The sequence below is a fragment of the Garra rufa genome, chromosome 11 (genome assembly GCF_049309525.1).
Source record: "Garra rufa chromosome 11, GarRuf1.0, whole genome shotgun sequence".
Taxonomy (NCBI): Eukaryota; Metazoa; Chordata; class Actinopteri; order Cypriniformes; family Cyprinidae; genus Garra; species Garra rufa.
This window is the reverse complement of record NC_133371.1, coordinates 4,953,487-4,977,377: the sequence shown is the minus strand read 5'-3', so window position 1 is coordinate 4,977,377 and position 23,891 is coordinate 4,953,487. Positions and strand designations below refer to the sequence as shown.

Here is a 23,891-nt window from a genome sequence, read left to right as displayed (position 1 = left end):
CACTAAAAGGAGGAATACACAGAGAAGGTTAGGCCTATACGCCACAGATCAAACATCCAACCAAACAGGGAGGACGCATCTCGCCGGTCAGATTTGTGATGATGGAAACTAAAACTAACAGCAGTGTGGACGCTGTGAACACTTCTCTCGCTGATTCCACAGACATGAGGACTGGAATAAGCAGTTTAATGGAAACATTTACGGATGTGAGTTTTGGGCACGGCAGGGTCTCTGCGCGTAGTTTTGGAGACGCCGAGTTTTTACGCAGCAGCGCGCCTGGATCAAGCAGCGACGCTCTGGACCAGCTTTCTCTGGTCGGCTTGCCTTTCGGTAACCAAACATATACCGATCACATGGATGATTTTCTAAAAGTCGAAACCGGACAATGGAGCGCTAAAACGCTTCTGCCCAATAAGACCGATGTTTCAGAGAGTGCGTTTGCCAAAGATGACAATGAGCCACCCAACCCTGATTTTGCCATCGGCTTAAACATGAGCGCCTTGGAAAGCTGTTACGACCCACCCGAAAAGAAACAGCAGTGTGAGTTTATTGACGAGTCTTTAGATTTGTTCTCATCTCAAACTGCCCAACAGGGAGTTGTGGACAGTTCTTCTAACTTTCAGTTGGACATGAATCAGTCTACGTTAGTTTTGGCACCTGCGAGAAGGGTATCGCCTTCTTTTGGTAGAGGTATGTTGAATTTCGATGGAACAAGCGCATCTACCATGATGTCCAAAACCGACGTTTCCAAATGGGTTTCATCCGCGGTCTCTCCGTTCTGGTATCAAAGCGCTAATAGAGAGCTCGCTGGATACTCTCCTGCAGATGGCTTCATCCCTCGCTCACAGACAGCTTACACGGCATTCCCAGGGTAAGAACGACATGCCGTGTCAATCAGAATTGAATCTATGATAAACAAAGCTGAATTGTCGTAGAATTAAAACGATGTGTGTACTTTTCATGTAATTATTCAGAAAAAAAATGTTGGAAATGTCAGTTTTAGTAGGCCTATATTAATTTTAATTTTAATTTTTAATGGAGCAACAAGTTCTCTGTTGTATAAGTGACTTCAAAATGGAGCCGAAAAGAAATTATAAACAAAAGGTTAGCAAGTCATCTGTTTGTTCTACTGGACCAAATTTGACACCATGATTTGAATTCCTGCAATGAACCGAGTGGCAACTGTTTAAAAATAACAAGTTATACACTGGAAAAAACTTTTAGAGATAAAAAAAAAATACTGTTTGAATCTTTCTACTTTCTATGTAATTTAATGTGTTACTTATTATTTCTTTGTAATAATTCTTGAACTTTTCTAGAAATTTCTGAGTAGTAAACATTTTAAAGTAACCATAGACATTTTTTTTTTCCTTAAAAAATTTGTTTTACATCACACCAGAACTGGCACATCAAGGTTTTGGGGTCTGCTTTATCTAAGCCAGAACCAAATTGTTTTCAGAAACAGGACTGAGAAAATCTAGTTTAGCACTGAATGAGCTAACCATTAAAAATCACTTGATCAGTAAGTCAGAGGTCAGAACATATTGTACAGTGACCCTATTTGGACACTCTTGTAGAACACTTTGAAATTGTGTGTGTGTGTGTGTGTGTGTGTGTGTGTGTGTGTGTGTGTGTGTGTGTGTGTGTGTGTGTGTGTGTGTGTGTGTGTGTGTGTGTGTGTGTGTGTGTGTGTGTGTGTGTGTGTGTGTGTGTGTGTGTGTGAGAGAGATTCCAATGCCATGGTCATGGGTTCAATTCCCAGAAAACCAAAAACTGGGTACCTTGAATGCAATGCATATTTTAGGATGTGTTATACCCTCCACAGAACATTGTGTCTTGTTTACATTCAGGGTTTCTTCTCAAAGACTGTGTGTTATATGTGGAGACGAGGCTTCAGGTTGCCACTATGGAGTTCTTACCTGTGGAAGCTGCAAGGTGTTTTTCAAGAGAGCTGTTGAGGGTGAGCAACATTGTGCTAATACTATTGTAAGAATTCTGTCAAAATGTAATAATCTGTCTTGAAGACCCCCTGAACTGCAGACAGACATTTTTCTCTTATGCGTTGTATTCCTGTCCCAAACAGGAAGTTATATATTGAGCTGGGCATATTTGAGGGCTAGCCAATAGGCTTTAGTTACAGTGGGGAAAATAATTATTTGATCCCAAAGAAATGATCAGTCTATAATTTTAACAGTGAGAGACAGAATAACAACCAAAATCCAGAAAAACACATTTCAAAACAAGTTACAAATTAACTTGCATATTAATGAGGGAAATAAGTATTTGATCCCCTGTTAATCAGCAAGATTTCTGGCGTCCAGGTGTCTTTTATACAGGTAACAAACTGAGATTAGGAGCACTGCCTTAAAAGTGCTCCTAATCTCAGTTTGTTACCTGTGTAAAAGACACCTGTCCACAGAAGCAATCAATCAATCAGATTCCAAACTCTCCACCATGGCCAAGACCAAAGAGCTGTCTAAGGATGTCAGGGACAAGATTGTAGACCTACACAAGGCTGGAATGGGCTACAAGACCATCGGCAAGCAACTTGGTGAGAAGGTGACAACAGTTGGTGCGATTATTCGCAAATAACACAAAATAATTGTTAATCTCCCTCAGTGTGGGTCTCCATGCGAGATCTCACCTTGTGGAGTTTCAATGATCATGAGAACGGTGAGGAATCAGCCCAGAACTACACAGGAGGATCTTGTCAATGATCTCAATGCAGCTGGGACCATAGTCACAAAGAAAAGAATTGGTAACACACTACGCCGTGAAGGACTGAAATCCTGCAGCGCTGCTCAAGAAAGCACATGTACAGCCCGTCTGAAGTTTGCCAATGAACATCTGAATGATTCAGAGGAGAACTGGGTGAAAGTGTTGTGGTCAGATGAGACCAACATCCAGCTCTTTGGCATCAACTCAACTCGCCGTGTTTGGAGGAGGAGGAATGTTGCCTATGACCCCAAGAACACCATTCCCACCGTCAAACATGGAGCTGGAAACATTATGCTTTGGGGGTGTTTTTCTGCTAAGGGGACAGGACAACTGCACCGCATCAAAGGGGCCATGTACCATCAAATCTTGGGTTAAAACCTCCTTCCCTCATTGAAAATGGGTCATGGATGGGTATTCCAGCATGACAATGACCCAAAACACACGGCCAAGGCAACAAAGGAGTGGCTCAAAAAGAAGCAGATTAAAGGGATAGTTCACCCAAAAATGAAAATGTGTTGTTTATCTGCTTACCCCCAGGGCATCCAAGATGTAGGTGACTTTGTTTCCTCAGCAGAACACAAATGAAGATTTTTAATGAAAACCGGTGCAGTCTGCCAGCCAAATAATGGCAGTGGATGGGCACAAGATCTTTAAAAGTAAAAAAAAAACATGCTCAGACCAGTGTTGTTTTCGTCAACGATGACGATGATGAAATCATTTCGTTGACGCCACTTTTTTTCATGACGATAACGAGACGATGACGAGATAAAAATGGCTCGTTGATGACTAAAACATGACGAGACGTGTGTGAGTTTTCGTTGACGAGACGAGAATAGACGACAATGTTAGTGGGTGGTCCGTCAGACGTTTAAAATGCATGACATTTCTGCTTATTGTGCATGCCAATCAAAACCTAAAACGTATCTGACGCTATGGCAAGCCGTTTTAGCATTAAATACTCTTTGCTATACTAGTATGGCAAGCCGTTTTAGCATTCCATCCTTGTTTGTCTTTTATGTTCTAAAACATTCCTTCATTATTGTAATTATTGGTGAAAATAGTCGATCCGGAAGCTCACATTGTGTTGAACTATAGGTCTGCTATTTTCAGAACTTATAAGTGACACTTCCCAACAGCAAAATACTTACTGACCTACATTAATTTGTTAAAAGACTAATTTTTCCCCTTTTTGACTAAAACTAGACTAAAACATTTTTGACTTTTCGTCGACTAAAACTAGACTAAAACCTTTTTGACTTTTCGTCGACTAAAATTGGACTAAAACTATCACATATAGAAGTGACTAAAATTTGACTAAAACTAAGAAGCATTTTAGTCCAAAAGACTAAGACTAAGACTAAATCTAAGATGGTTGTCAAAAACAACACTGGCTCAGACAAATCCAAATTACACCCTGCGGCTCGTGATGATACATTGATGTCCTATCACACCAAACGATTGTTTTTTGTGAGAAACTGACAGAGATGGGCATAAATACATAGAAATGTATTTAAAATAAAAATACAAAATACTGAGTGGAAAAATGTATTTAAATACAAATACAGTATATTGTATTTTTAAAATACACAAAATACATGTGAAATTGGCCATCAAGTGCAGGCATTAGGCTGAAATATATCTGGACATATTCTGAATGCAAAACAAAAACATTTAAATGTGTACTACTGATTAGAAATGATCTTCCCTTCCCCTGCCCTATAGGAAAAACAAAACTACCCCCCCCCCCCAAACATCTTTTATTACGTTTTATCACCATCATGACTTCAACTCAGTAACAAGAACTGAATAACACAAAGTTGATAGATTAAAAAAAAAACTATCAAAACTGATTGGCTAACTGATTGGCTTTTTATTATTTCATGTTTACTGAAGGCAAATCTGAATGATGCACCATTTTAGCTTTAATCAACAAGGAATTGATCATGATGACACCCTTACCTTAATGCAGAAAACTGAGAAAAGTGGCTGATCCAATGCTGACTCTGCTGCAGGCAGCTCACCTTCATGAGTGTTAAAGGGATAGTTCACCCAAAAATTAAAATGTGATGTTTATCTGCTTACCCCCAGGGCATCCAAGATGTAGGTGACTTTGTTTCTTCAGCAGAACACAAATGAAGATTTTTAGCTAAATCTGGTGCAGTCTGTATTCAGTCATATAAAGTGAGTGGATGGGCACCAGACCTTTAAAAGTAAAAAAAAAAACCAAAAAAACATGCACAGACAAATTACACCCTGCGGCTCGTGACGTTACAATTGTATGCGCTCTGGCGTAGTATACGCAAACGCCGGAAGCGATCTGTCGCATGAATACAACACTCATTGTTTACACAGTGCACAGAGATTGTGAATCTCTGTGCAATCTCTGTGAAACGTAATCTTTTAGCTTTAAATCGGTTTGAACAATCAGGATAAGCGCAAGTAATTACCATTTTGAATAGCCGCTATACCCACAATCTCAGTGCTCTGTGTAAACAATGAGTGTTGTATACATGCGACAGATCGCTTCCGGCGTTTGCGTATTCTACGCCAGAGCGCTGTCACATGTAACGAGCCGGATGCTAAACTAGTGCTTATCAAAGGAAAAAAAAAATATAAATACTGTTCAGTTTCTGACAAAAAATGATCGTTTCGTGTCTTAGGACATCAATGTATCGTCCTTGTTTATTTATTTTTTTTAACTTTTAAAGGTCTGGTGCCCATCCACTTCCATTATAAGGCTGGCAGGCTGCACCAGCTTTTGTTAAAAATCTTCGTTTTTGGGTGAACTATCCCTTTAAGGTCCTGGAGTGGCCTAGTTAGTCTCCAGACCCATTGAAAATCTGTGGAGGGAGCTGAAGCTTCGAGTTGCCAAACATCAGCCTCAAAACCTTAATGACTAGGAGAGAATCTGCAAAGAGGAGTGGGACAAAATCCCTCCTGAGATGTGTGCAAACCTGGTGGCCAACTACAAGAAACGTCTGACTTCTGTGATTGCCAACAAGGGTTTTGCAACCAAGTACTAAGTCATTTTGTCACAATAATTTTAAAATTCGTTTTTCAGATTTTTTTTGTTTTGTTGTTTTATTCGGTCTCTCACTGTTCAAATAAACCTACCATTAAAATTACAGACTGATAATATCTTTGTCAGTGGGCAAACATACAAAATCAGCAGGGGATCAAATAATTATTTTCCCCACTGTACCTCAGCCATGAGCATGATTTGCTACTGGCAATAGGATGATATTGGGGATGGGACAGAGTATAGAATGCATTTTCCTAGTAGACAAAGATTGAATTTTTAAAAATGTGTACACATGCTAAATATATTAGATGACCTGGAAGCAATCAGATGTGGAATACAACCTGTAAAACAAAAAATTGTAATAGTTTTAGTGTTTTGTAAAACGCTGTTGGACACAGAAAATTTTATATCATGTTTCAAGTATGTGAGTCATGGTGTATACAGTGTCCCAGAAGACTGTTATTATCATTTGGACCAGTGTTCACCGTGTTCTTTCTCTGCCTTGTTATTCTTCTTATCACCGAGAACAGATATGTAAGAGCCGCCATGTCTGACCATGGCCATGTCACTATGCCCTGTCAGCCTTGCTTTAAACCAATTCACTCTGCGTCTTTCCTTTTGCCATCCCTTTATTCTCTAAATCATCCTCCTTTAAAAATAACATGTCTCTCCAATATTTCCGATGGAGAACTGGAATCATTTATGTATGTCTGTGCTTAAAGTTTTTTTTTTTCATATAGTCATTCATAAGTTTAATCATTTTGTATTAGGTTTGAGAATTTTTTTTGTCTCTTGTCTAGGTCACCATAACTACCTGTGTGCTGGACGAAATGACTGTATTGTTGATAAAATCAGGAGGAAAAACTGTCCTGCATGTCGTCTTAGAAAGTGCTGCCAGGCAGGGATGATGCTTGGAGGTATCCTTCACATCATTTATTTTTATTAACTAAAATTCATAAAGAAAAAGATTGCTAGAAACATTAATTAAAGGGACTTTATTGCTAAGTGTAATTAATTTATTCACCCTCATGTTGTTTTAAACCCAAATTACTTTGACACAAAAGGAGATGTTTAGCCAAATGTACAAGCTGCTTCTTTCTACCCTTATGAAAAAGATTTTTCAAGTGTGCTATTAGTATAATTCTTTTAAAACTGACAATGGGAAAGTCTACTTTCAGTCTACTTTCTACGTACTTCTCATAAATGTTCTTTATATACTTCTCAGAAATATACTTAAAATGACATTTAAGTATACTTAACTTATACTTTGAAAAAATCTAAATATATTTGAGCTTGTGCTCTGAGAATCTGTGTTTTCATTGTTATACGCTAGGGGCGCTATTACACATCTTCTGAACATAATTTACAAAACACAAGTGAAGAAGAAACCGAAACAACAGATGCTTCCACATGTAATCTAACACAATCATCAGACATAAAACAGCATCAAAACCATAGATATGGAAAACTGTGTAACGTTATGGAATAAAATGTCGACCCATGGAGAGGTAATAATTTATGAAACATATCCACATTCGAGCGTTTATAAAAAAAGAATGCATGAAGCTAGAATAAAATGCTTTTGTTAACAAGCTACCCTGTTCTTTCTTTTGTTGTTTTGTATGTTAATAGATTCAAATATTCATATACAAATTAATACTTAATAATAATTAATAGGGACATAGTAGTATACTTTAAGTATGATGTAAAATTCACTTAAAGAAAACTTGAAGTATACTTCTTTTTGGTAAGGGTATACAGTGGAATGTCCAAAAAAGTTCCAAAAAGGTTGTTTCTATTACTCGTCCACTATTTTCTAAGTCTTCTTAAGTCATATAGTAGTTTTTGGGTGAGGAGCAGTCTGAAATACTCTCAAATGTCTTTGATTTTTGTTGGTCCCTATTCACTTTAATTTTATGTTAACAGCAGCCTGCACATTTTGATAAACTTCTCTGTTTGTGTTCCACAAAAAAACAAAAAAACAAAAAACAAAACAAAACATAAGGCTTTGATTGATGCCAAGAAGCAAGAATGATATCTTCGGATAAACTACTATTTATTAATTTTGAAAATGAATATGTTTATAATCACTAAGTTTAACATATTTTCGGTACTGAAAGAAATTGTGACCTTAAAGGAGTAGTTCACCTCCAGTATTCTCCCTCTTGTCATCCAAGATGTTCATGTCTTTCTTTCTTCAGTCATAAAGAAATAGTTTTTTTTGAGGAAAGCATTTCAGAATTGCTCTCCGTATAGTGGACTTCTATGGTGCCCCTGAGTTTAAACTTCCAAAATGCAGTTTAAATGTAGTTTCAATGGGCTCTAAATGATCTCAGCTGAACAAAAAGGGTCTTATCTAGTGAAACAATTGGTTATTAAAAAAAAAAAAAAAAAATTACATTGTATAAACGAAAAAAGTGGAAAGAGTAATAAAATATGCTACTCAAGTAAAAGTACTGCTACTTCAATTAAATTTTACTTAATTACAAATAAAAGTACTGGTCAAAAAATTAGTATTTAGAGTATTTTTTTTTTTTGAACAGCAGGGGGTGGTGGTTTTATTATAGTGTTATTCAAAAAAGACAAGGTGATATAAATCTCAACCTGGTTGTTTTTAATTGGGGAAACAACTTTACAAATTAAAGTGCAATTAAAAACAAATAAATAAGTTACAGTAAAATAAATAAATAAATAAATGACCATATAAAACATTTAGGGAAATTTTAGTGCAAATGATCCCATAAAACTTTAAACATCACAACCACTGAATGTGGCATAAACTGTGGATTCAGTAAAGCAGGGGTTCCCAACCTTTTTTACTCCGGGGCCCTCCTCCTTTTCCGGTCAATTTTGCAAGGCCCCCTATGCCTGACATGTCCTCTTATTTACTATTATCTAATTTTTTATTTACTTACTTCCGCAGTAAAGAGAACAGTATTTATTTTTAAGCCCTTTTATTAACCAAAAGATCTGTTTTGCCTTATTATTCTTCAACTGCATGTTATAAAAAACTCAAAATTCAAACAAACTTTAAATTAAAACTTTAAATATACCTAATAACCTTTAAAGAAAACCTCTGCTCAATTCTAACTTTTTAAAATTATATATACAGATTTAAAGCAATCTTTAAAACATTCTTTTCAACTTTAGAATACTTTTTCTTAAATAAGTGAACCTGCCTTACCAAACAGGACAACAGGGAGATGCCAAAAGACCACTAAACCTATCCCTTTGAACTTGACTGACTGAATATACTGTTTGTATCCATTAAAAAATTAACATACAAATTCAAACTACAGCAAATACATTCTAAATCTGTTGAAACACATCGATGTGAAGGTTCGACAAAGACACGATCAGTGAACTCTGTCAGTGCGCGCCTGATGCTCATAAACACCGAGCCTCACTCCTCTTCTATGGGTGAGTATTCTATGGAAGCCCGTTTCCGCCACTGAATAAAAAAAAATAAAATAAAATATTGCGACTTTTTTTCTCAGAATTGCGAGTTATAAAGTCAGAATTGCGAGATATAAAGTCGCAATTGCGAGATATAAAGTCAGAATTGCGAGATATAAAGTTGCAATTGCGAGTTATAAAGTCAGAATTGTGAGATATAAAGTCGCAATTGCGAGTTATAAAGTCAGAATTGCAAGATATAAAGTCGCAATTGCGAGTTATAAAGTCAGAATTGTGAGATATAAAGTCAGAATTGCGAGATATAAAGTCAGAATTGCGAGATATAAAGTCGTAATTGCGAGATATAAAGTCAGAATTGTGAGATATAAAGTCACAATTGCGAGTTATAAAGTCAGAATTGTGAGATATAAAGTCACAATTGCGAGTTATAAAGTCAGAATTGCGAGATATAAAGTCACAATTGCGAGTTATAAAGTCAGAATTGCGAGATATAAAGTTGCAATTGCGAGTTATAAAGTCAGAATTGCGAGATATAAAGTCGCAATTGCGAGTTATAAAGTCAGAATTGTGAGATATAAAGTCACAATTGCGAGATATAAAGTCACAATTGCGAGATATAAAGTCACAATTGCGAGATATAAAGTCGCAATTGCGAGTTATAAAGTCAGAATTGCAAGATATAAAGTTGCAATCACAATTGCGAGTTATAAAGTCAGAATTGTGAGATATAAAGTCAAAATTGCGAGTTATAAAGTCAGAATTGCGAGATATAAAGTTGCAATTGCGAGTTATAAAGTCAGAATTGCGAGATATAAAGTTGCAATTGCGAGTTATAAAGTCAGAATTGCGAGATATAAAGTTGCAATTGCGAGTTATAAAGTCAGAATTGAGAGATATAAAGTTGCAATTGCGAGTTATAAAGTCAGAATTGTGAGATATAAAGTCGCAATTGCGAGTTATAAAGTCAGAATTGTGAGATATAAAGTCGCAATTGCGAGTTATAAAGTCAGAATTGCAAGATATAAAGTCGCAATTGCGAGTTATAAAGTCAGAATTGCAAGATATAAAGTTGCAATTGCGAGTTATAAAGTCAGAATTGCGAGATATAAAGTCGCAATTGCGAGTTATAAAGTCAGAATTGTGAGATATAAAGTCGCAATTGCGAGTTATAAAGTCAGAATTGTGAGATATAAAGTCGCAATTGCGAGTTATAAAGTCAGAATTGTGAGATATAAAGTCGCAATTGCGAGTTATAAAGTCAGAATTGTGAGATATAAAGTCGCAATTGCGAGTTATAAAGTCAGAATTGTGAGATATAAAGTCGCAATTGCGAGTTATAAAGTCAGAATTGCAAGATATAAAGTCGCAATTGCGAGTTATAAAGTCAGAATTGTGAGATATAAAGTCGCAATTGCGAGTTATAAAGTCAGAATTGTGAGATATAAAGTCGCAATTGCGAGTTATAAAGTCAGAATTGTGAGATATAAAGTCGCAATTGCGAGTTATAAAGTCAGAATTGCAAGATATAAAGTCAGAATTGAGAGATATAAAGTTGAAATTGCGAGTTATAAAGTCAGAATTGTGAGATATAAAGTCGCAATTGCGAGTTATAAAGTCAGAATTGTGAGATATAAAGTCGCAATTGCGAGTTATAAAGTCAGAATTGTGAGATATAAAGTCGCAATTGCGAGTTATAAAGTCAGAATTGTGAGATATAAAGTCGCAATTGCGAGTTATAAAGTCAGAATTGCAAGATATAAAGTTGCAATCACAATTGCGAGTTATAAAGTCAGAATTGAGAGATATAAAGTTGAAATTGCGAGTTATAAAGTCAGAATTGTGAGATATAAAGTCGCAATTGCGAGTTATAAAGTCAGAATTGTGAGATATAAAGTCGCAATTGCGAGTTATAAAGTCAGAATTGCAAGATATAAAGTTGCAATCACAATTGCGAGTTATAAAGTCAGAATTGTGAGATATAAAGTCACAATTGCGAGTTATAAAGTCAGAATTGTGAGATATAAAGTCGCAATTGCGAGTTATAAAGTCAGAATTGCAAGATATAAAGTTGCAATCACAATTGCGAGTTATAAAGTCAGAATTGTGAGATATAAAGTCGCAATTGCGAGTTATAAAGTCAGAATTGCAAGATATAAAGTTGCAATCACAATTGCGAGTTATAAAGTCAGAATTGTGAGATATAAAGTCACAATTGCGAGTTATAAAGTCAGAATTGTGAGATATAAAGTCGCAATTGCGAGTTATAAAGTCAGAATTGCAAGATATAAAGTTGCAATCACAATTGCGAGTTATAAAGTCAGAATTGAGAGATATAAAGTCGCAATTGCGAGTTATAAAGTCAGAATTGTGAGATATAAAGTCGCAATTGCGAGTTATAAAGTCAGAATTGTGAGATATAAAGTCGAAATTGCGAGTTATAAAGTCAGAATTGTGAGATATAAAGTCGCAATTGCGAGTTATAAAGTCAGAATTGTGAGATATAAAGTCGAAATTGCGAGATATAAAGTCGCAATTGCGAGATATAAAGTCAGAATTGCGAGACATAAAGTCAGAATTGCGAGATATAAAGTCAGAATTGCGAGATATAAAGTCAGAATTGCGAGATATAAAGTCAGAATTGCGAGATATAAAGTCGAAATTGCGAGTTATAAAGTCAGAATTGCGAGATATAAAGTCGAAATTGCGAGTTATAAAGTCAGAATTGCGAGATATAAAGTCGCAATTGCGAGTTATAAAGTCAGAATTGTGAGATATAAAGTCGCAATTGCGAGATATAGTCGCAATTGTGAGATATAAAGTCGAAATTGCGAGATATAAAGTCGCAATTGCGAGATATAAAGTCAGAATTGCGAGATATAAAGTCAGAATTGCGAGATATAAAGTCAGAAATGCGAGATATAAAGTCAGAATTGCGAGATATAAAGTCAGAATTGCGAGATATAAAGTCAGAATTGCGAGATATAAAGTCGCAATTGTGAGATATAAAGTCAGAATTGCGAGATATAAAGTCGCAATTGCGAGATATAAAGTCAGAATTGCGAGATATAAAGTCAGAATTGCGAGATATAAAGTCACTATTGCGAGTTATAAAGTCAGAATTGCGAGATATAAAGTCAGAATTGCGAGATATAAAGTCAGAATTGCGAGATATAAAGTCGCAATTGTGAGATATAAAGTCAGAATTGCGAGATATAAAGTCACAATTGCGAGTTATAAAGTCAGAATTGTGAGATATAAAGTCACAATTGCGAGTTATAAAGTCAGAATTGCGAGATATAAAGTCGCAATTGCGAGATATAAAGTCAGAATTGTGAGATATAAAGTCGCAATTGCGAGTTATAAAGTCAGAATTGTGAGATATAAAGTCGCAATTGCGAGTTATAAAGTCAGAATTGTGAGATATAAAGTCGAAATTGCGAGTTATAAAGTCAGAATTGTGAGATATAAAGTCGCAATTGCGAGTTATAAAGTCAGAATTGTGAGATATAAAGTCGAAATTGTGAGATATAAAGTCGCAATTGCGAGATATAAAGTCAGAATTGCGAGATATAAAGTAAGAATTGCGAGATATAAAGTCAGAATTGCAAGATATAAAGTTGCAATTGTGAGTTATAAAGTCAGAATTGTGAGATATAAAGTCAGAATTGTGAGATATAAAGTCAGAATTGCGAGATATAAAGTCAGAATTGCAAGATATAAAGTCGCAATTGCGAGTTATAAAGTCAGAATTGTGAGATATAAAGTCAGAATTGTGAGATATAAAGTCAGAATTGTGAGATATAAAGTCACAATTGCGAGTTATAAAGTCACAATTGTGAGATATAAAGTCAGAATTGCGAGATATAAAGTCAGAATTGCGAGATATAAAGTCAGAATTGCGAGATATAAAGTCAGAATTGCGAGATATAAAGTCAGAATTGCGAGATATAAAGTCAGAATTGCGAGATATAAAGTCAGAATTGCGAGATATAAAGTCAGAATTGCGAGATATAAAGTCAGAATTGCGAGATATAAAGTCAGAATTGCGAGATATAAAGTCAGAATTGCGAGATATAAAGTCAGAATTGCGAGATATAAAGTCAGAATTGCGAGATATAAAGTCAGAATTGCGAGTTATAAAGTCAGAATTGCGAGTTATAAAGTCAGAATTGCGAGTTATAAAGTCAGAATTGCGAGATATAAAGTCAGAATTGCGAGATATAAAGTCAGAATTGTGAGATATAAAGTCAGAATTGTGAGATATAAAGTCACAATTGCGAGTTATAAAGTCAGAATTGCGAGATATAAAGTCAGAATTGCGAGTTATAAAGTCAGAATTGCGAGTTATAAAGTCAGAATTGCAAGATATAAAGTCAGAATTGCGAGATATAAAGTCAGAATTGCGAGATATAAAGTCAGAATTGTGAGATATAAAGTCAGAATTGCGAGATATAAAGTCAGAATTGCGAGATATAAAGTCAGAATTGCGAGATATAAAGTCAGAATTGCGAGTTATAAAGTCAGAATTGCGAGATATAAAGTCTGAATTGCGAGATATAAAGTCAGAATTGCGAGATATAAAGTCAGAATTGCGAGATATAAAGTCGCAATTGTGAGATATAAAGTCAGAATTGCGAGATATAAAGTCAGAATTGCGAGATATAAAGTCAGAATTGCGAGATATAAAGTCAGAATTGCGAGTTATAAAGTCAGAATTGCGAGATATAAAGTCAGAATTGCGAGATATAAAGTCAGAATTGCGAGATATAAAGTCAGAATTGCGAGATATAAAGTCGCAATTGTGAGATATAAAGTCAGAATTGCGAGATATAAAGTCAGAATTGCGAGATATAAAGTCGCAATTGCGAGATATAAAGTCAGAATTGTGAGATATAAAGTCGCAATTGCGAGATATAAAGTCAGAATTGCGAGATATAAAGTCGCAATTGCGAGATATAAAGTCAGAATTGTGAGATATAAAGTCGCAATTGTGAGATATAAAGTCAGAATTGTGAGATATAAAGTCGCAATTGCGAGATATTCTGACTTTATATGACTATATTCTGATAATATTTAAAATGTATTTAAGTACAATACTTAAATCAAAACGTACTTAAGTAAAAGTAAAATTTCAAAATTTAAAAGTTACTTTAAAAAGTAGAAGTACACAAAAAAACTACTCAATTACAGTAACGCGAGTAAATCTAATTCATTACTTTCCACCTCTGAACGTTTTAACCTCACATGCTTGTCTTGTCTAGCTTGCATTTCCCTGTTTTTGTTTTTTGTTTTTTTTCTCGGTTCAAGACAGTTAGGGTATGTCGAAAAACTCCCATCACATTTTCTTTATCTACATTGTTGCAGAAGTACTGACCCAGTGTTTACAAAGTGAATGTGCAAAGATCAAACAGCCTTTACAAAAAAGGTAAAACAGAGATGTAGGAAAATTTTTGGAAAAGTTGGAGGAGAAATTGAGATGGGGGTTTTACGATATACTCTAACCGTGTTGAACTGGAAAAAAGAGTTCACAGAGCTAGACAAGACAAGCATTTATAGTTCAAAAGTATATAAATTGTATTTTCTTTTAAAGAAAATAATCGATCGTTTCGTTTCGTTAGATAAGTCCCTTCTTCCTCGGCTGGGATCATTTACAGTCATGTTATCTGCAATTAAACTGCATTTTGGAAGTTCAAACTCAGGGGCACCATAGAAGTCCATTATATAGAGAGAAATTTTGAAATGTTTTCCCCAAAAAACAATTTCTTCACGACCGAAGAAAGAAAGACAGGAATATCTTGGATGACAAGGTGGTGAATACATTATCTGTACATTTTTGTGCTGGAAGTGAACTACTCCTTTAAGGATCAAGTAACACTTTGGCTTCTGCCCCAAAGTTTCAGAGCAATTAATTGATGTTCTAATGTGCAGTAGCATATTGCATAGATGGACCCTTATTACAGTACATTTGTGTGTTTTAGGCCGTAAGATGAAGCGGTTTGCAGGATTGAAGGTCATGGGGTTGTGTCCATCGGTGATGTTCCAGGCTCCATTATCCCTGCAGGCTGACGGTCAAGCTGTGACCTCACTGCCCTGTATGCCTGTGCTCCGTGAGCTGCAGCTGTCTCCGCAGATGATCAGCATTTTGGAGAGCATCGAGCCACAGGTGGTTTACTCTGGTTATGACAGTACCCAACCAGAGCTTCCCCACCTTCTCCTCAACAGTCTCAACAGGCTCTGTGAGAGGCAGCTGCTTTGGATTGTCAGATGGTCCAAGTCTCTTCCAGGTAACACCCTTACGCCTATTCAGCCTAATAAGTATTTGAGGTTATGCTTTTAAAGGGGTCATATGATGTTGCTAAAAAGAGCATTATTTTGTGTATTTGTTGTAATGCAATGTGTATATGCAGAGGTTCAAAAAACATATTTTCTACATACTGTACATTATTGTTGCTCCTCTCTGCCCCAGATATCCAGTGTGTTGTGATTGGCCAAAAACCTCAAGCGTGTGATGGAGATGTTATGCCCCTTACCATGCCGTTTCTCCACGTAATGAGATAGAAACAATAAAACCCATTATAAACGAGGCATTTGTTGCATTCAGTGGGGAGATTTCTACTGATTATAATGACTCATACTGTCTTTTTATGTGTTGCATTGCACCTTGTGAACTTAACACCATGTCTGCATTTGCGATCATAGAATGAGAAACAACAAGCACTACTTTACACTGCTCAAAACTCGTGTTTGAATAGTCAGTATTGAATTTTTAAAATATGAAAACGTGCTTACAGGCTGCGAGTCAGAAGCGCAGACTGCCCCTTGCAACATTGGAATTGCCTCACTTTATAGCCTTAACCCTTTGTGTCCAGCTGGCATTGTAAGCTGCTCTCCCAGGTTCAGGAAACTGTCCTCTGTAAACTGCGCAGCACCCACTCAAATATTTGTGTTGCACTGTTCTGGATCAGTGTTGTAAATATAACTTAACCACTGATTTCTAGTTGTGTCCTCATTTGGAAGGCCAAACAAAGTACTTCTACTTTCGCAATGAAACACACCGTGCCTCCACTACAGTCGGTGAAGGTTACACCTTCTTTATTTCCTTATACATATGGGCAGTGTTACGCATATTCTCACCCTGTGATGTGGACAAGTGGTGGCGTGCTTAAACAAGACGTTTTAGAGGAGTGTGGCTAAGTCTTGTCTTTTATAATAAATATCTCTTTGATTTTGAGACTTTAAGCTTTGCAACTTTACAGATCTTATCTATGCACAAACAGATCGTAACACTCCAAAGACAAAGGAAAACAAGAAACTGCATCATATGACCCATTCAAAATAAAAGCTTCTTCATTGGAATGTACGGTTCTGGTTTACATGAAGAACCTTTAACTGTGAAACCTTGTGGAGCACCACCATTTCTTGTTCTTGACCCAAAGAAGAAAATTATTTTCTTAAGAATTGTTCACTGGTTATTTGGGCAACCCAAAATGGTTCTTCCATAGCATTGCTGCAAAAACCTCCTTTTGGAACCTTTATTTTTTAGAAGTGAGTTCAAAGGATTTTTATTGTACTTCTGTGTTTAACAGGATTTCGGAATTTGCACATCAATGACCAGATGACGTTAATCCAGTATTCCTGGATGGGTTTAATGTTGTTCTCTTTGGGCTGGCGAACCTTTCAAAATGTCACCACTGATTGCCTGTACTTTGCGCCCGATCTCATCTTGAGCCAGTAAGTAACAGAGAATACAACTTAATTAAAAATGTTGAAGATTGAAGGCCCCTGGTATACCTCAAAATCAGAAAATGAAATGGTGGGACATCATTTCAAAACAAAATCAGGCCAAAATAAATTTTGCATGGGATTTTGTGATAGCAACCTTTTGAAAAAGTTTGCACCGACTGGTAAACCCCTTTGAGCTACCATTAGTCTGATGATTACATACTGTAATTGAAAATTCCAATTGAAAGTGAAACTTTTTTTTTAACGTTTAATGCTGTAAATCTGCTTGCATTAAAATATTTCCATGTGAAATACACTGATCAAAATGATAAACACAACATTTTTGTTTTTGGCCCCATTTTTTTATGAGCTGAACTCAAAAATCTTTGGTAGAGTAATGCACATTCAATTCACAGGCAACAGCTCTTGTGGACATTCCTGCAGTCAACATGCCGATTGCATGCTCCCTCAAAACTTGCAACATCTGTGGCATTGTGCTGTGTGATAAAACTGCACATTTTAGAGTGGCCAGTCTAAGGCACACCTGTGCAATAATCATGCTGTCTAATCAGCATCTTGATATGCCACACCTGTGAGGTGGATGGATTATCTCTGCAAAGGAGAAGTGCTCACTAACACAGATGTAGACAGATTTGTGAGCAATATTTGACAGAAATAGGCCTTTTGTGTCCATAGAAAAAGTCTTAGATCTTTGAGTTTAGCTCATGAAAAATGGGGGCCAAAACAAAAGTGTTGCATTCAAAATTTTGTTCAGTGTAGATAGAAGTGTTTTATAAATAAACATGAAGTGACTTGATTAAGCCAAATTTTAGAGCTGGTGCGAACATGTCCATATCGAAATGATCAGATGCTTTCTTAAATGATTAGTTCACTTTTCTTGATAATTTAGTTGAAAAGAAATTAAGGATTTTGAGGAAAACTTTCCAAGATTTTTCTCCATATACCCTGCTGAAACAAAAACAGCTAAAACCAGCCTAGGCTGGTTGGCTGGTTTTAGCTGGTCAACCAGCTTGGTTTTAGCTGGTCAGCAAGCTGGTTTTAGAGGGGTTTTGGCCATTTTTTGGTCAGGCTTGTCTTAGCTGGTCAGGTTGGGAGACCAGCTACAACCAGCTAAGACCAGCCAACCAGCCTAGGTTGGTTTTAGCTGTTTTTTTTTCAGCATTTGTGGTTAAAAAAGTATATAAATTTGTATTTACTTTAGAAAAAGATCTATTGTTTCACTCTGCGCTGCTGCTGGAACTGAACCTGTTACAGCGAACTGTCACGTCACGTTTAAAAGCATCAAAACAACTTTTATTGTTGGAATTTTGTGATCAAATACAGAATTTGAAAGCTTGTTTCTTGTCAGAACCACCTTACAAATAATTTTTAGTGGAGGGCCAAACTATGGCTTAAACTATGGGAGATTCATAGGGTCAAACACAACCGATGTTATCAACGCTGCATTAATGAGTTAATATGCGTTAAAAATGTGTTAATAATATCAGATTTTTTTGCTGATATGTTGGTGCATCTCTACCAGTGTTGGGGGTAACGCATTACCAGTGTTGTTTTTGACAACCATCTTAGATTTAGTCTTAGTCTTAGTCTTTTGGACTAAAATGGTTATTAGTTTTAGTCAAATTTTAGTCACTTCTATATGTGATAGTTTTAGTCCAATTTTAGTCGACGAAAAGTCAAGAAGGTTTTAGTCTAGTTTTAGTCGACGAAAAGTCAAAAAGGTTTAAGTCTAGTTTTAGTCAAAAAAAGGGGAAAAGGTAGTCTTTTAAGAAATTAATGTAGGTCAGTAAGTATTTTGCTGTTGGGTAGTGTCACTTATAAGTTGTGAAAATAGCAGATCTATAGTTCAACACAATGTGAGCTTCCGGATCGACTATTTTCACCAATAATTACAATAATGAAGGAATGTTTTAGAACATAAAAGACAAACAAGGATGGAATGCTAAAACGGCTTGCCATACTAGTATAGCAAAGAGTATTTAATGCTAAAACGGCTTGCCATAGCGGCGGATACGTTTTAGGTTTTAATTGGCATGCACAATAAGCAGAAATGTCATGCATTTTAAACGTCTGACGGACCACCCACTAACATTTTCGTCTATTCTCGTCTCGTCAACGAAAACTCACACACGTCTCGTCATGTTTTAGTTATCAACGAGCCATTTTTATCTCTTCATCGTCTCGTTATCGTCATGAAAAAAAGTGGCGTTAACGAAATGATTTCGTCATCGTCATCGTTGACGAAAACAACACTACGCATTACAAGTAACGCAAGTTATGTAATAGCATTACTTTTTCCAAGTAACTAGTAAAGTAATGCATTACTTTTTAATTGACGAAAAAATCTGAGTTACTTTTCCCCCACATTTATTGATTAAAAGCTCTCCTGTCCCCATGTTGAGAGAAACTGTAAGATGTTATTTTAGTTTTAGAATAAATGTGAACATGCATTAATTCATCTCACTCACTAAAAAACAGATACAGTATTCCTCAAAATGAATAAAAACAGTAAAATTCAACACAAACCGGCAATAATTAAATATGTTAAATAATCCAATATTTTTTTTTTTAATTCCATTTTATTAACTGGTGTCTTTGCTGCCGACCTTTGATGATCCAATTTATCCATACTAATAAGCAAAAATTACTCAAGATAATCTAACATTTGTTTTCCTTTTTTTATTACCGAAGAGTTGACATTTTTTCTTCTACAGTCTACTGTACAGACGTCAATTTACTTTTCTCTAAACCCGAGGCTTTTGGTATAAAAAGGCTTTTACATTTGGCAAAAATATAACTTTTTATATTAAAAATAAACAAGCAAGCCCTGCCCAGATTTAAAAAGTAACGCAAAAGTAACGTAACGCATTACTTTGCATAAAAGGTAACTAAGTAACGTAATTAGTTACTTTTTTAGGGAGTAACTTAATGTTGTAATGCATTACTATTAAAAGTAACGTTCCCCAACACTGATCCCTACTTTATTCTGTTCTTAAAGGAGTAGTTCACTTTCAGAACAAAAATGTACAGATAATGTACTCACCCCCCCTTGTCATCCAATATGTTCATGCCTTTCTTTTTTTTCAGTGGTAAAGAAATTATGTTTTTTGAGGAAAACATTTCAAGATTTCTCTCCAGCTTCAAAGGGCTCTAAATGATCCCGGCTGAGGAAGAAGGGTCTTAAGGATTTTGAGGAAAACTTTCCAAGATTTTTCTCCATATACCCTGCTGAAACAAAAACAGCTAAAACCAGCCTAGGCTGGTTGGCTGGTTTTAGCTGGTCAACCAGCTTGGTTTTAGCTGGTCAGCAAGCTGGTTTTAGAGGGGTTTTGGCCATTTTTTGGTCAGGCTTGTCTTAGCTGGTCAGGCTGGGAGACCACCAGTTAAAACTAGCCTGGCCAGGCTGGGAGACCAGCTACAACCAGCTACTTCCAGCTTAAATCTTATAGCGAAACGATCGCTTATTTTCTAAAAACGTTAACAGTTTATATACCTTTTCATCTGTACACAGAGTACACACAGAGCTAGACAAGATGAGCATTTGAGGCTAAAAGATATATAAATTGTAATTTTTTTTTTTTTAGAAAACAACCGATCGGTTTGCTAGATAAGACCCTTCTTTCCTCAGCTGGGATCGTTTAGAGCCCTTTGAAGCTGCATTTTGGAAGTTCAAACTCGGGGGCACCATAGAAGTCCATTATATGGAGAGAAATCCTGAAATGTTTTCCTCAAAAAACATAATTTCTTTACGACTGAAGAAAGAAAGACACGAACATCTTGGATGACAAGGGGGTGAGTACATTATCTGTAAATTTTTATTCTGAAAGTGAACTTCTCCTTTAAGAGGATAGTGCACAACACATATATGTTTGCTAATGGTATACTACTGCTCAGATATTTCAACTTCGCCTTGAGTATATCAAGGGCTTTATCACATACTCTTACTACAAAACAACATACAGTGCAACATTTTATGAAGCACCTCTGTTCACTGACAAAATAGAGCTATTTCATAGATTAGCTATATTCAATAGACTGGTGTATATAAACTACAGCCGTTGAATTATGCATATAGTCAGTTTTCTCATACAGCTGTTTACATTTCAGTGATCAGCTGAGGAGGTCTCCGATCTACGACTTGTGCTTGGCTATGCAGTTTCTTCCACGAGAATTTACCAACTTGCAAGTGACCAAGGAAGAGTTTCTGTGCATGAAGGCTTTGATGCTTCTCAACACTGGTAATAAATCCTCTCTAACCCATTGAACTTTGACCAACTCTCTCTGTACAGATCAGATTGGTGTTCCACAATAGATTATTAACAATCTGGACAATCTTAAACCAATGGCCTCATGCCAGTCTGCGTGACCAGACAGAAGTTTGGCAAACTCTGAGACCTTGAAAAGTCCAACTAAGTTTCAATTCCAAGCTAACATTTTTCAAACGAGAACAGCATTTAGAGGTAGCCTTCTAAATGTGCCAATTACAGCATTATTTTACTGATAGAAGGTTTTCAGTTAACAATGTAACTAAGTTAAAAAGTCATATTAAAGCTGTTGAAAGCAGTGTTAAAACCAGCAGTGCAGGACGCTGTCAGCGAAGATATTTTTACTGTGATTTATAGAAGGAACATTTTATGCATGGCCAAATAGCTCACAGAAGCTTTCCTTTATCTGTAACACTAACGCTGTGGTAAGCAGTGGCAGTAGCGTATTGGTAATGTTTTAAAACTGTATGTATTTGTGACAGTTCCTCTGGAGGGCTTGAACAGTCAAAAACAGTTTGATGAAATGAGACAGAACTACATCTGTGAGTTGACGAAAGCCATCCAGCTGAAGGAAAAAGGAGTGGTGGCCAGCTCACAGAGATTCTACCACCTGACCAAACTCATGGACGCCATGCACGAGGTACAGCACGAGTAAACAAATACACAGATGAGATAAAATAAAAAATAAAAATGCTATTTTCTACCTCAGGCACAATCTAAAAGCACTGTAACTCAATGACACTTAAAGGAGTAGTTCACTTTCAGAACAAAAATTTACAGATAATGAACTCACCCCCTTGTCATCCAAAATGTTTATGCCTTTCTTTCTTCAGTCTTAAAGAAAATATGTTTTTTGAGGAGAACATTTCAGGATTTCTCTCCATATAATGGACTTCTATGGTGCCCCGAGTTTGAACTTCCAAAATGCAGCTTCAAATGACTCTAAACGATCACAGCCGAGGAAAGAAGGGTCTTATCTAGCAAAACAATTGTTTATTTTCTAAAAGAAATTACAATTTATATACTTTTGAACCTCAAATGCTTGTCTTGTTTAGCTCTGTGTAGAGGTTCAAAAGTATATAAACTGTAAATGTTTTAAGAAAATAACTGATCGTTTCGCTAGATAAGACCCTTCTTTCCTCGGCTGGGATCATTTAGAGCTCTTTGAAGCTGCATTTTGGAAGTTCAAACTCGGGGGCACCATAGAAGTCCATTATATGGAGAGAAATCCTGGAATGTTTTCCTCAAAAAACATAATTTCTTTACGACTGAAGAAAGAAAGACTTAACATCTTGAATGACAAGGGGGTGAGTATATTATCTGTACATTTTTGTTCTGAAAGTGAACTACTCCTTTAAGGCCCGTTCACAACAAAAAACAATAACCACCTCACTCTTCCAAGAGTTATAATGGCAGTGAATAGCTGTAGAGATAAACTACATCCATCCAACACAAAGAGTTATCCACATGGCTCTGGGAGGTTAATAAATAAATAATAAATGCGTTTGTGCAAAAAAAAAAAAAAAAAAAAAAAAAAAAAAAAAAAAAACTTTATTTAAAACTTTATAAACCGTAATCTCTAACCTCCCCTTACCAAAAAGAAGTCTACTTCAAGTTTATTTTATTAAGTATACTTAAGTAAAGTTGAAGTATATTTTTAAGTATACTTTATGTAGTAAGTATACAAATATCAGTGTACTAGTAGTATACTTTTAAGTGTACCATTTCAATACTTTCTAGGATAAAAAGTACACTTTTAAGTATATTTCAAGTATAACAGTAGTAAACTTTGAGTACACAACTAGTTTACATCTATGTTTTCAGTTTGTACTGCAAGTATACTGAAAGTGAACTAGGTTTGTTGATAGTTTACTAATTGAGTACTTTCAAATGCATTTTTAGTACACTTTGAAGTACAGTCTTAGTAAACTACTAGTTTAGTAGTTTATATTGCAAGTATACTCGTAAGTTTTCTTTAAGTGAACTTTACATACTTTAAGTATACTACTATGTCCCCATTTAGGTGTTAATTTGTATATATTTTGTTATATGAATATCTGAACATACAAAACATCAAAAGAAAGAACAGGGTATCTGCTTGGAAACAAAAAGATTTTCTTCTAGCTTCATGCATTGTTTTGTTATAAACACTTGAATGTGGTTTCAAAAATAAAAAAAATGCAGATAAATACATTAACAACATTTTAAACAAAAAGACTATTCATGATAATCATAACATAGATTATTAACTCTTCATGGGTCGACATTTTATTCCATAACGTTACACAGTTTTCCATATCTATGGTTTTGATGCTGTGTTATGTCTGATGATTGTGTTAGATTACATGTGGAAGCATCTGGGGCCTATACCATGATGGTAGTTCAACAAATTCAGAGTTACAGGATTAATTTCGAGTTGACAAATCTAAACCACTTCAATCCGGCTTTGTTGGTACCATGATGCTGATCATCAACTTTCTTTGTCAACTCTGGTTTTGATCCTGAGTTTGTGGAGCACATGCACATGAATGTGTGACATCAGTGGCAAACAGCCAATCACAAGCCTTGGTTGAATGTTAACGAGTTAGCTAAAGTTTAAGAGATTGAAGAATATGATGAATTTTAAATGCATTTAAACTGAAAAAAAAAAAAATACTTGTTTATAAAAGAGTACAAATAAAATAAATTATAGTGCTCTATCAGTGCACTCACAAGTGAAATGTGTT

The 23,891-nt window shown here is 35.7% G+C and overlaps 1 protein-coding gene across 1 annotated transcript in view; it reads left to right on the top strand.

The window, feature by feature from the left end:
* Positions 1-101: 101 nt before the first annotated feature.
* Positions 102-23,891, top strand: part of pgr (progesterone receptor) — a 25,346-nt gene continuing 1,556 nt past the window's right edge. Inside the window, exons 1-7 of the mRNA XM_073850016.1 lie at positions 102-871; positions 1,851-1,960; positions 6,541-6,657; positions 15,136-15,441; positions 16,744-16,888; positions 21,008-21,138; positions 21,648-21,805. Of these exons, the coding sequence (XP_073706117.1) occupies positions 102-871; positions 1,851-1,960; positions 6,541-6,657; positions 15,136-15,441; positions 16,744-16,888; positions 21,008-21,138; positions 21,648-21,805 (1,737 nt within the window). The remainder of the gene's footprint in view (positions 872-1,850; positions 1,961-6,540; positions 6,658-15,135; positions 15,442-16,743; positions 16,889-21,007; positions 21,139-21,647; positions 21,806-23,891) is intronic.